This window comes from Pyxicephalus adspersus, chromosome 7 (assembly GCF_032062135.1).
Source record: "Pyxicephalus adspersus chromosome 7, UCB_Pads_2.0, whole genome shotgun sequence".
NCBI classification, from domain to species: domain Eukaryota; kingdom Metazoa; phylum Chordata; class Amphibia; order Anura; family Pyxicephalidae; genus Pyxicephalus; species Pyxicephalus adspersus.
Window position 1 is genome coordinate 3,534,820 of NC_092864.1, and position 12,325 is coordinate 3,547,144.

Here is a 12,325-nt window from a genome sequence, read left to right on the forward strand (position 1 = left end):
GGACTTTAAGGATAAATTACTCCATGGTGCCTACAACTAGAGAGGTAAGTTTGATCTTGTTTTCCTTTTTCTGCTGGTTAAATATAGGCATGGCGAGAGTTCCCTTTAAACTGCTCTGTTTCATTTGCTAGAGAGAAAGAAAGAGAATGAGCGAACGCGCAAGAAGGGACAAAAGAGAGAGAGAGAGAGAGAACGAACAAAAGAAAGTGAACTAGAGAGAGAGAGGGAGAACGAACAAGAGAGAGAGAGAGAGGGAGAGAGAGAGAGGAAAAATGAACGAGAGAGAGAGAGAGAGAGAGAAAGCGTACGAGAGAGAGGGAGAGCAAACGAGAAAGAGAGGGAGAACAAACGAGAGAGAGAGAGAGAGGGAGAACGAACGAGAGAGAGAGAGGGGTAACGAACGAGAGAGAGAGAGAGAGGGATAACAAACGAGAGCGAGAGAGAGAGAGAGAGAAAGAGGGGGAACAAACGAGAGAGAGAGAGAGGAGAACGAATGAGAGAGTGAACTAGAGAGAGAAAGCGTACGAGGGAGAGAGAGGAAGAGCGAACGAGAAAGAGAGACAAAGAACAAATGAGAGAGAGAGAGAGAGAGAATGGACGAGAGGGAGAACAGAGGAGAGAGAGACAGAGAATGAACGAACGCGAGTGCAAGAAGGAACTAGAGAGAGAGAATAAGAGAAAGAAAGAGCGAGGGAACGAAAGAAAGAGGGAGAACTAATGAGAGAGAAAGAGAGAATGGACAAGAGAGTGAAAGAGAGAATGAGAAAGATAGAGAAAGAGGGAGACGGGAAAATAGGGGGACAGAGATGCANAGAGGGGGAACAAACGAGAGAGAGAGAGAGGAGAACGAATGAGAGAGTGAACTAGAGAGAGAAAGCGTACGAGGGAGAGAGAGGAAGAGCGAACGAGAAAGAGAGACAAAGAACAAATGAGAGAGAGAGAGAGAGAGAATGGACGAGAGGGAGAACAGAGGAGAGAGAGACAGAGAATGAACGAACGCGAGTGCAAGAAGGAACTAGAGAGAGAGAATAAGAGAAAGAAAGAGCGAGGGAACGAAAGAAAGAGGGAGAACTAATGAGAGAGAAAGAGAGAATGGACAAGAGAGTGAAAGAGAGAATGAGAAAGATAGAGAAAGAGGGAGACGGGAAAATAGGGGGACAGAGATGCACGGAGGGACATGGAAGAGAGGTGGAAAGGAGAGAGAAATAGGGAAAAAGAGGGGGAAGGCAGGAAGGTCGAGAAAGAGAGAGGAAGTAGAGAGGGAGAGAGAGAAAGATGGTATAGAGAGAAGGGCAGATAAAGTAGAGAGATGGAGTTGAGAGAGACAGAGAGGGAGGAAATAGAGAGAGAAGAAAGAAGAAAAGAGTGGGGGAGAGTTGGACAGTGATAGAGGAGAGATGGGGTATTGAGAGGGAGAATAGAATGTAGAGAGACAGGTAATGCCTTCAATAAAGACGTCACCCTGATCTTTGTATCGCCCAGATCTTTGCTCTGTATGTGACCTTGGTATAATTACTTTCCCTTTGTGCGTTCTGTTACTGTAGAGCTTGTCAGCCAGCAGCACCAGGTTCCACATAGAAATGCTGTAATGCTGTCCTTGGTCCCTGGCCAAGTGGCCTTATGGGAACATTTAGCTTGAGCTATTGAGAACTTAGATGGGTAAAGGGAGTGATAGGATATGAAGCCATTCAGGTCTGCTAAATGCAATTGTGTTAACAAGAGAAAGGAGAGATGGCCTTATCAGTCTGCCTCTGCTCTTTCACTGCCAAATCAACAAGCTGTGGTGGAGAGAGGACGCTATTGAATTTATTATCGCAGAGTGTTGTCATCTAGCTTGTTGTGCTCTCTGATTAGATTGTGTAAATCCTTTGACGGAATGGACAGAAATACAAATCATTTGGCAGTAAAACAGCTCCCTATGTTTAGTCCCCTGTATGCTACTTTGTTTGAAGTTTGCTTTGCAGATAGACAAATAAGCACGGATGTTCTATGTTCCTTAAAAAAAAACGGGTTACATTTATAACACACATTTAATTGAGTGAAGCCACATAGTCCTTACAAAGAGGACCACTCAGATGAGGAACACATTGTGCATCCACTGTAAAGGTAACACTTCCATGCTGAAGATAACAAATGTCTTCCTTCACTCCACTGTTGATTGATTTTTGACATACTCCAAGTAGGTCATCATCGTATTTATTATCCTCATCCCAAACCTCCACCCTCAAGGTGGATATTGAGCTTAGTTCTAAAACACCAAGGTCAAGCCGCATGTGCCAATTTGGATTATTATTGTTCCATATGGTGTACGTCTGAACACGAGAACGTCCAATGCTTACTTTTACAAAGGCATCAGTCTTGGATGTGTAGTCACCCCAAAGGTTTGATCCACTTTTTACAGTGACAACCACTTTGGCTAATCCCCATTTGGTTGGGCAGCAGTTCATATTCTTGCTCAGGCTACCAGGACATACACAGTTGCACTCTTTCCCAGGGATCAATTGTGAACCCGACGGGCATGAGCAGTTCTTAACCAGTGCCATCTCCTTGATATAATCACTTATTGCTTTGCGTAAGTTCTTTTGCTGAGGTCCCCCGGATTCGAGCAGATTGTGAATGGGATCCAGAGAGTAGGTTACAATATCAGGGTCAGTCTTTAGGCTTTCCATCCAAGTCTCAAAAGAAGCTGCACCATCTCCATTCTTTGTGTCAAAAGAGAGCTGCTCAAACGTAATCTTTCCTCCTCTTACCTAAGTTCACAGAGAAAACAAAATGGAAAATAAACAGTCATCAGTTCTTAGTTTACGTGCTAACATAGGCCAGGGACTAGAGAAGTAGGGATGACACACAGCACCTACACATTATGATACTAAATGCCAATTACACAATCTAACATAAAATCAATGGTTCCAGGCTGCCACCCTCTCTACTAGAGCAATTTTTTGTTCTCTTTGTTGCTGGCAGTGCACAACAGCAATCAATGTGCCCTTATTGTTGGTAGTCTACAAAGTCAATGTCGTTGAGTACATATTCAAGTTGATATTGTATCGAGGCAATCTGTGTGATATGATTGATGATATCACTATAGACACTATGGGTTCTTATTGTTGCTGCCCCTGTTCAGGCTTTGTCAAATGGCCATGTATGTCTGAATTTTAACTGCTAGGAAAGTAAAAAACAATTTTTCCTACTTCTCTAGTTGTAATAAAGTAGAGTTAGCACAGGGTGACTTTCATTCTCTCCAAGTTTGGAAGTGTCCTCGTTATCTTATCTTGTTAGTGTGATACTAAGCCAGCCAATTAAGGTATTATTATTAAACTGTATTTATAGCACTAACAAATTAGGCAGCGCTGCACATAAATTGGGGTTGCAAATGATGGACAGATACAGACAGTGACACAGGAGGGGAGGATCCTGACCAGAAGAGCTTACAATCTAAAGGGTGGGGGAACTATCAGACAATAGGAGGGGGATATGGAATGATGGGTAAGTAGTGAGGGTTTATGAGGCCAAAGAAGATGGGTGGGTGAGTTTGAAAAAATGGTTTTAAAGGTTTTTAAACGTGTAGAAAGTAGAAACAGGCCAAATATGATGAGGAAGACCATTCCAGAAAGTGGGGGCAGCTCTGGATATGTCTTGGAGCCGTGCATGTGACGAGGTTATGAGTGAGGAAGCCATTAGTAGGTCATTGGAGCAATAAAAAGAGCAGCTTTGAGGGTATTTTTTTCCATGATTTGTATTAGAAGGGGGAGATAACAGAGGAAAGGAGAAGGAGCAGGGAAAAGTTGCCTTGAGACTTGAGCCTTGAGCTCTGATGGTCATTGGCCACTTTAGTAAGGGCTGTTTCAGCATAATAGGCAGCTTGAATAGTAGAAACGTGTTTTATAAGACATTAACTTCAGGGCAGGAAATATAAATACAACACTATTGATATACATCATAAATATGTAAAAATATCTCTGTATTTATATATCATTTTTTTTTTCAAATTTCCAATGTTCAACTCACCTCCCAACTCCTCTCATTGTACTTCTGGTGGAAGCTCTCCCCCTTGTTAGACTTTTGGCTTTGATCATTGCAGGCACTAACTTTGGCATTTGCCTCAACTTTCCCAACGACTGCAAGTGAAGCCTCCATATTTAGACAATCCTTCACTTCATCCACAGAATTACCATCCATGGAGACTTGGCAGGTCTTGATGGCATTGATCTCTTGCACTTGGCCTCCTACATCAGCCTGATTAATATAATGAGTGCCAAAGATTTTAATTAGTTGTCTGTAGCGAGCTTGAGTACTGGCATCATAAGTTGGTGGAAGAGATCTCAAGGCCTGTCTCAGAGATTTGGTCAGATGATGGAGGTTTGTAAGTCGGAAACTGGAGAAGGAAAGAAATTAGAAAAAGTTTCAAGAAAACATACATAAACTTATTTTCCTATCATTATATTGCTTATATCAGAATTCTGTTGCATTTCATGGAGATTGAATTGTGGATGCTTGGTGGTTAATAGGTGCTGGGCCAGCAGAGGAGCCATCTAAATAATTCTTTTGTATACTAGACCAATTGGCCTTAATCTATTTTAATGTAAGATGGAAGAAGAAAAAAAATGATGAAAAATGAAAATGTAAACTTTAGCAGGTTTAATATTATCAATTGATAGTATTGATGTTCATGTACCTGTAATAGACACAACTCAGATGGTGCTTGATAAAGGTATAGCGATCTGTGCTGGTCTTACTTTGACCAAACTGTGCCACATGGGATTGGGAACCGGCCATTACCACACGGCCCTTCACCTCATTATGTTCAAGCTCTAGACCAACTTCCCAGTCATTCTTCACCTCTGATGCAGCTTCCTCAGCCAAAGTTGTTGAAGATTGTGAGACTGCACTGCTGATCTTCCGAGAACAGTATGACTGCGGCTTCCAGTCCACCATAGCTAGAGGCAACTTCTGCCAAGCCTTGTTCATGTAGGGGTTGTGACAGACGGTGCAAGTTTTTTCTTTTGTTAAAAACCTTTGGAGATCCAGCAGATGAGCTTTGGTTGGCTTCATTGTCACAATGTCAAAGCCTTGACCGAGAAGATTGTGACCAGGAACAAAATGGACTTTATTACATTCTTGTTTCTGGGCAGTCCGGCAGGCGTAGGTGAGTGGAGGGCGAGTTTGGCAGGAGACAAAGGTGGCAAAACTTAGAAGAATCACAATGACCCACATTTTTTAGACCGTTTCATGGGTCAAATAGCCTGCAGAAGAAAGAAGACCAAATTTAGAATCTGTGTATTAATTACTAAGGAATCCCTGCCATGATTACTATATCCATAGCTTACCGTACATCACAGTGGTGGACTTTTAAATTGCCAGCCAGTGGGAAGAAGTTCAAATCTCTCAGTGGTAATCACTGGAGGAACACTGGTCTATGTGTTTAAATAATGACAGAAATGGCTACTGCCTGGTGGGGTGACAATTTACCATTGCCAGTGGCATATCTGAATAACTTAGATAACATCAGCCGTAATGCTGATCCTTTGCAACATTCCAAACATACAGGATGGGCCTCAGGCTACATGGTGCCCTATATGGGATTATTTTGTGGCACCCCAAACAAGCCTATTGTAAAACTCTTCTCAAGGTCCATCCTTCTTTCCAGAAGGGAGCAAGGCTACACTAAAGCAACCAATCACCATCCTTTCATTTGGGAAAGTCTTTCTGTTGTTGCACCAGGAACATGGAAGCTATATGCACCTGGGCAGGGCTTACAAGTGCAAATATGCAGAAGGATTTCAAGGCACTGGTGATGCCACCCATTATTGCACCACTATAATATGTTGGATGACCATCTATAGGACTACCAGCTCTTTTCTTACTCATAGGGAGCCACAGTCTGAGAAGTCTTCCTCCTGATGCTGCAGAGAAATATAACAGTGGTCTCTTAGCAGGGGACCAAGGCTCCCTTTGCTAAGACAGATGTCTATATGTCTATATGTTTGCAATCAGGAAAACTTATGTTCCTTAGTAAAAAGTATTGGACCTCTACAGAGAAACCACAACTTCCCACAATGTCCCTTCCCTGGAGGATCCTAACAAAATTAAGTGGTTTTTCTTCTCAGACTGTAGCTTATTTCTAATGAAAATGAACTAAAAGATTTTGTGCACCTTTTTTTGGTGCATCTGAAACAAACTAAAAGTTCATCTGGGCTACAAAAATTCTCCATTAGGACACAAATAGCAATATACAGTTGTTTAGAATATGAGCAATGCATTTTAAAAGGTGAATGAAGCTCATAATCCTTATAATAGCTTTTATTACCATACACGTAAATGCATTAGGAACTCTGCACATACTATTCCAAATCAAAACATGAAATGGATCCAATTTGTTTTATGCTTTTACAAAAAATGGAATATCAGACTATTCAGAATAATAGCAGTGTGGAGTTGAATTAGTGAATTCTGCCCCTTATGTAAGGAAGGAAGGCAGTAAATGTTGTATGTGTCATAACAGCACATTTCTCTATGAAAATTTGAGTACAATGGCTTCCAGACATTCCAAAACGTTGATCGGAGAAGGAAAAACATATAAAGAAGAGCAGAAAATGATGGCTAAAATTATCTGAAATGCTTTAAAATATTCAAAACCTGAAAGATGTGGAAGAAAACAGAAAACTATCCTTGGAATAAATAGAAGACTGAGCCACTGATCAGCTCCAGGAAGATGAAAGGTGTAAAGTTATAAGAGTTATAATTAGAAAAAAACAATGTCAAGCAATGCTATCATCAAGAGGCCCCCATAAAGCCCCTGAGCTATCAGCAAGAAGCCCCTGTAAACCCCCCGAGCTATCGGCAAAAAGGCCCTGCAAAGCCTTCAAGCTAACATCCAGAAGCCCCTACAAAGCCCCCGAACAATTAGCTAAATGCCCCTGCATAGTCCCAATGGGAAAAAAAGAGGCTGAAGAGATTAAAGTTTTGGAAAGAACACCTGGCCTAAAGATAAAGGATGCAACATTTTGTGGACTGATAAAAGCAAGATTGTTTTTTTTTTGGATCTAAAGCTACGTACACACTTCCAATAATTATCGTTGGTAAACGAACGGCGAACAATCCTGCACGATATCTGCAAACGATCGTATAGCACGGATCCTGTACATGCAGATAACGACAGGATCGTTCGCAGATATTGTACACACAATAGATGCGATCTTTTGAACGATACAGGAAGTGACGTGCACCACAGGAAGTGAGCGAACGTTCGTTCACCGCGCATGCTCAGACCATGAACGATCACTGAACGACCGTACACACGATAGATGGTAAACGATCGTCATCCAATCCGATCCGCCGGTCCGGTCGCTCATTTCCAGGGACTATTCTCGTTCGTCGGCTTCGTTGGTTACTTTTTTTACGAAAGATTTTTGACCAATCGATCGTTCGTCGTTCGTTCGTCGTTCATTTCCAACGATAAAAATTGGAAGTGTGTACGCAGCTTAAGAGCCGCAGACAACTTGTCCAACAACACCCAAACACTAATTTCAAGCCACAGTACACTGTAAAGCATGGTGGTAATGCACCACGATACAGGGATGTTTCTCATTTTATTGTGTTGGGTTTATCGCATACTAGGGATCATTGATCAGTCTGAATACATCAAAATACTTGAAGAGGTCATGTTACCTTATGCCAAAGAGGAAATGTCCTTGAAACTGGTCTTTCAACAAGACAACAACCCCAACCAGACCTTCATCCAATAGAAAACTTGTGGGGTGACATAAAAAATGCAAAGCCAAGAAATGTAGAAGAATTTTGAAATGGAGTCCAACTATCCTGGGCTGGAATACCTGTGCACAGGTGATAGAAGTTGGTGGACTCCATACAACACAGATGTGCAGCAGTTCTCATACAACTAAATATTAGTTTAGTGATTGAAAGGAAATAATGAGATAAAAAGAAAGAGGAAAAGGAGGTTTAAAGATATGTATAACCCTACATGGAGTAGTGGTTGGTGGCCTGATCCCTTAAACATACAAAGAAATGAAAAAGAAAAAGGCTATGCACGCACACGCTGACATGCCACACTACCTCGGGGCTGATACATTCCAACTAACTCCACATCATCAAGATTTCCAGTGCCAAAATAACCAAATTTATCTCCATCAACGTCAAACTCCCTCCTAAATCCTTCTTCTATTTATCTACTTACCATATTGAGAATCAACAGTGTGAGAACCTTCCAGTCCTATGTTTTCACCATCCACCATAGACGACATCTCTGTTCTACGGCGGCTCTAATACCCCTGAGGAAGCTTAAGGGTGAAATACATCGGGTTCATAGGCCGTGCTAAAACTCACATTCTACCTTTCCCTACATCCTCTATGCACAGTTAGAGAATTGTAAATACTTGCTAATTGTGTTAGAGAATTATCTGTCTAGGCGCTTGCCATTAAAGCTACGTACACATGTTCAATGGTTCTCGCCCGATAATCGTCTTAGGGCCAATATCAGGCAGGAATATGGCATGTGTACAGTGCCAGTCGTCCATCGTCCGAATGACCATCCTGGCGGATCCACCGACAATGGACGACTAACGTTCCTAATGCAGTGGAAGGGGGAGAGCATGCGGCAGAGTGCCGCTCCGTCGCCCCCCCCCCCCCTCCCCTCTATGGAGCAGAACGGTGCTGTATGTACAGGACTCGTTCATGCATCGTGCAGTGCTAGGCATTGGAAAGGATTGTGAAAGGATTGTAAAATTATTGCACATGTGTATGCGGCTTAACTCCCATCACAAAAAAATGGGACAAGGCAACATGGGATGTGTACATATTACAAACTAAGTACTTGTCCTACTACTAATGCACTAACAATATACATAGTATTTTGGTCTCATCAAAACCCTGTTCCTTGTATTTTTCATTTTAGTTAATGAAAGTAAAGAAAAATTTGGAAACTCAGTTTATACAGCGAATGTTTGTAAAAAAGAATACTGCTAATATTCAGAACAGCCCGATATTCCCATTTCTTCACTTTCTGGGATAACACAAATAGAATCAATTTTTCTTCATGCTGTGACGTTGAATAACGTGCAGAGCTCCCAATGCATTTCTGTGAACATTAAAGCTAATATGGGGATTCTCAGATTTTTTCATTTTTTTTTAACACACTGCTATTATTCTGAACACAGCTGTACACCCATGAGGGTTTCTATCATTTACTTTTGGTCTAAAAGGAATAAACCCAATGCTTTGGCTAGACTGAGAATTACAATGACGATAAAACAGAAAATTGAGGACACTTAGATCTGCAACACCCATACAATATACAGCTTACTGGAACATTTTAGTAAGTGGATGATTGACACATATTGATGACACATATTGCGTGACTCTAACCCACAGACAGTGACATACGTTCCTACAGTGTGAGCATTGAACGATAAAGCTCAGACTGAAACTTATGTTTAGATGAGCATGGTAATCTGATTGCCGGAATTCCTGGAACCAGAATAGAAACTCGGATTCCTCTCTTTCAGATGTTTTCAGGTTGTGTATTTTACATAGAGGTATTATACCACAAAAGGAAAACAATACCACAACCATATAGAACATTTGTCAGTTTAACAAGACGTTACTTCCTGTTGAGTTATTGCAAGTCACATAGAGACGGTTTTATTGATGTTAGGTCTGTACATACATAGCATAACATAGGATAAAATAGTCATCATTTCCGTATGATTATCAGTAGTGTTGCTGCTAATATAGTACGCTGCTGCCATGCTATATTGAATGGGCAACTTACATGGAAAATTATTTCACCTGATACTACAAGCCGCAGCAAGATCCAGGAACAGCAAAGGGTTCCTAACCAGAGCCCTTGTAGGATGCAGAATGTGAACCCAGTTCATTTGCTATCTGCACTGCAATGTTGGCTTCCCAAGTGGACATTCCTAACTTGCATTCTATGTGGATACTATCGGAGAACTCCGATATATCCCCACTTCATGATATCGTCTATATGAAAGTTTGCATGATGTGTCTCCTTTACAAACGCCCTTGAAGAAGCCTATATGGGAGAAATGCGTCGGGGTACGGGACACTACACTGCCTTATTCATGGACTCACGGATCCATGGAAACCTGCACTGTACTATGGTCGTATTAATGGAATGTCACACTGGACGTTCATTGAACATTGAGTAAAATAATGATTAGTACTACACTGTGACTCTTTTAAACTTGCTTTGAAGTTTCTTTTAGAATTAAATAAACCTATTGTTTGAGCTAACTTGGGTTAGCCATTTATATTTATTGTAAAAAGCAAACAGGCTGTAAGGTATATGGCAGTGAGCGTTCCCAATCGCAGCTCTTGGTCAGGGATCAGAATAACAATCCCATGAGAATTCTCACCACCATGTACCGTGATACCATTGTTTCTTATAGCGGGTAAGAGCAGCATGGAGCTTGTTGGTAGCCTGGGCAGCAGTTGCCCTCAATGTACAGGTAAAGGCGAGCAGTGGCAAGGTAATCTTTGCTTTGTATTTGGGTATTCCCAAAAATTTGCCCTAGCTCGATCAGACATTGTACCTTACTAAATCCAAAAACACTAAATATGAACTGACTCCAAAACCTGGATGGCATTAAATTCAGATCAAATATAATGAATACGAATGTCCCAAACATTTTCCAATTTTTAGGATTAATACGACTGTTTCCCAACAAGCTTCTGAGAACTTCAAAAGGACCAAACTTTCAGAATGTTTTTGAAACCAGGGTCTAATGATGGCAGCATGGAGGCTTAATGACCCGCATGGAACATGGCTAGCATGGAGTTTGTATGCTTTCTTATGTTTGTGCGGGTTTCTTCGCACATTACAAAAATATTCCGTTGGGTCATCTACCCCCTAGCCTTGGATTATGATAGTAAGATGTAAGTGTGGTAGGGATATTAGATGGTAAGGACAGATTGTGACATGACTATGGACTTTGAAAAGTGCTGCATAATATGTCGGAGCAATAGAAATACTGGATAATAATAATACTTGTGCACCAATGACTACCACTCTACTTATCTTACCACTCCAAAGTTCGCGATCCATGTCAGCCCCAAATTATGGGTAATTCCTGGGTATCTTCTGTTCTCCATATCTCCCACCCACCCCTCCCCCCAAAGATAAGTTTTTGAGCTACTTAGGTCTTTTCCCACCATATTTCAAGTGCTGTCTGAGCATCCCATAAGCCATAAAGATATGTTTACCAGGTAACCGTGGCAAATGAGACTTTCAAGGTTTCTAGAGCTCATTAATGATGTATTTCCTAATTTCCCAAACCAAATTCCAAATTTTCAATATTTGTGTCCCATTGCATGCCAAACCATTTGCATAACATTTTGTCTCATTTTCTGCTTTGTAATAAACACTTTTTATATCCTTTTATGGACTTCAATGGGACTTTTGGTTTAGAAATTTTGAAATACAAATTTTTCAAAAGTTTGCTAAAAAGCAACATTAATCAACTTTTCCAAAGTTTCCACATCCATTTCCAAGAGTCCATTCAGCTCTTTGTATTCAGCTCAGAGATTTATATAAAGGGGCAACAATTAGTAACTTTCTATGCATGGATAGACATTCTATCGACTGACTTCATACAATAATATAATGGTCAGTAATATGAGAAAACGAGGATGATCTTACCTGGTGATTAGATGTCACTTCCCCGAGATCTCAGTGCTGAACACACAAACACAGGATGTAGACTGGAGGTGGCTGAATATATAAATTGTGCAGGGGGAGTCACAGAACCAATCATCTGACTGAGAAAACCCATCACAGCTCTTCACACCAATCTATTGCATCAACACCCACCCAGTGCTGCGAAACCTTCCACCGAGATCATGTCTTCTATAGAGATGATGTATCTCTTAGACTGTCCAATAGCTGTGTATGGACTCTGCACAGTACCACTTCTCTTGTCCTGTACCCCAGGTGTAATTCTCAGTATCTGTTCTTATTCTGTATGTATGGACTCTGCACAGTACCACTTCTCTTGTCCTGTACCCCAGGTGTAACTCTCAGTATCTGTTCATATTCTGTATGTATGGAATTCAGAGATTCACACAATTCAGCATTTTTCCTGCATTTCCTGATCTCTATTCATTGGACCCATCTGAGCTCAGACATAATGAAATCTATCACCAGGAACAAACAATTCACTGCACATGGCCACCCTGGTCCTTGCATGCCAGTGATAATATTTCACCACAGATATTATGATATAGATTGTTTCCCGGTTTACATTGGGAATCATCTGGGGGACCCCATACACCTTGTCCGAGTAACTCA

The 12,325-nt window shown here is 41.2% G+C and overlaps 1 protein-coding gene across 1 annotated transcript; it reads right to left on the reverse strand.

The window, feature by feature from the left end:
• Window positions 1–829: 829 nt before the first annotated feature.
• LOC140334841 (perforin-1-like) lies at window positions 830–11,730 on the reverse strand. Its single transcript, XM_072417103.1, has 4 exons — window positions 11,678–11,730; window positions 4,676–5,243; window positions 4,009–4,375; window positions 830–2,750 (listed from the first exon to the last, which is right to left on the reverse strand). The coding sequence occupies exons 2-4, from the start codon at window positions 5,212–5,214 to the stop codon at window positions 2,031–2,033; spliced, it is 1,626 nt and encodes a 541-aa protein (XP_072273204.1). The 5' UTR covers window positions 5,215–5,243; window positions 11,678–11,730; the 3' UTR covers window positions 830–2,030.
• Between the last annotated feature and the right edge of the window lie 595 nt (window positions 11,731–12,325).

Bases quoted from the DNA above. Each gene is read 5' to 3' on its own strand.
- LOC140334841 (XM_072417103.1), bottom strand. From the start codon at position 5,214: ATGTGGGTCATTGTGATTCTTCTAAGTTTTGCCACCTTTGTCTCCTGC. The intron at 4,376-4,675 runs GTACATGAACAT...TTCCTTCTCCAG, and splicing joins CTGAGTTGTGTCTATTACAG to TTTCCGACTTACAAACCTCC. The intron at 2,751-4,008 runs GTGAGTTGAACA...CTGTGAACTTAG, and splicing joins ACAATGAGAGGAGTTGGGAG to GTAAGAGGAGGAAAGATTAC.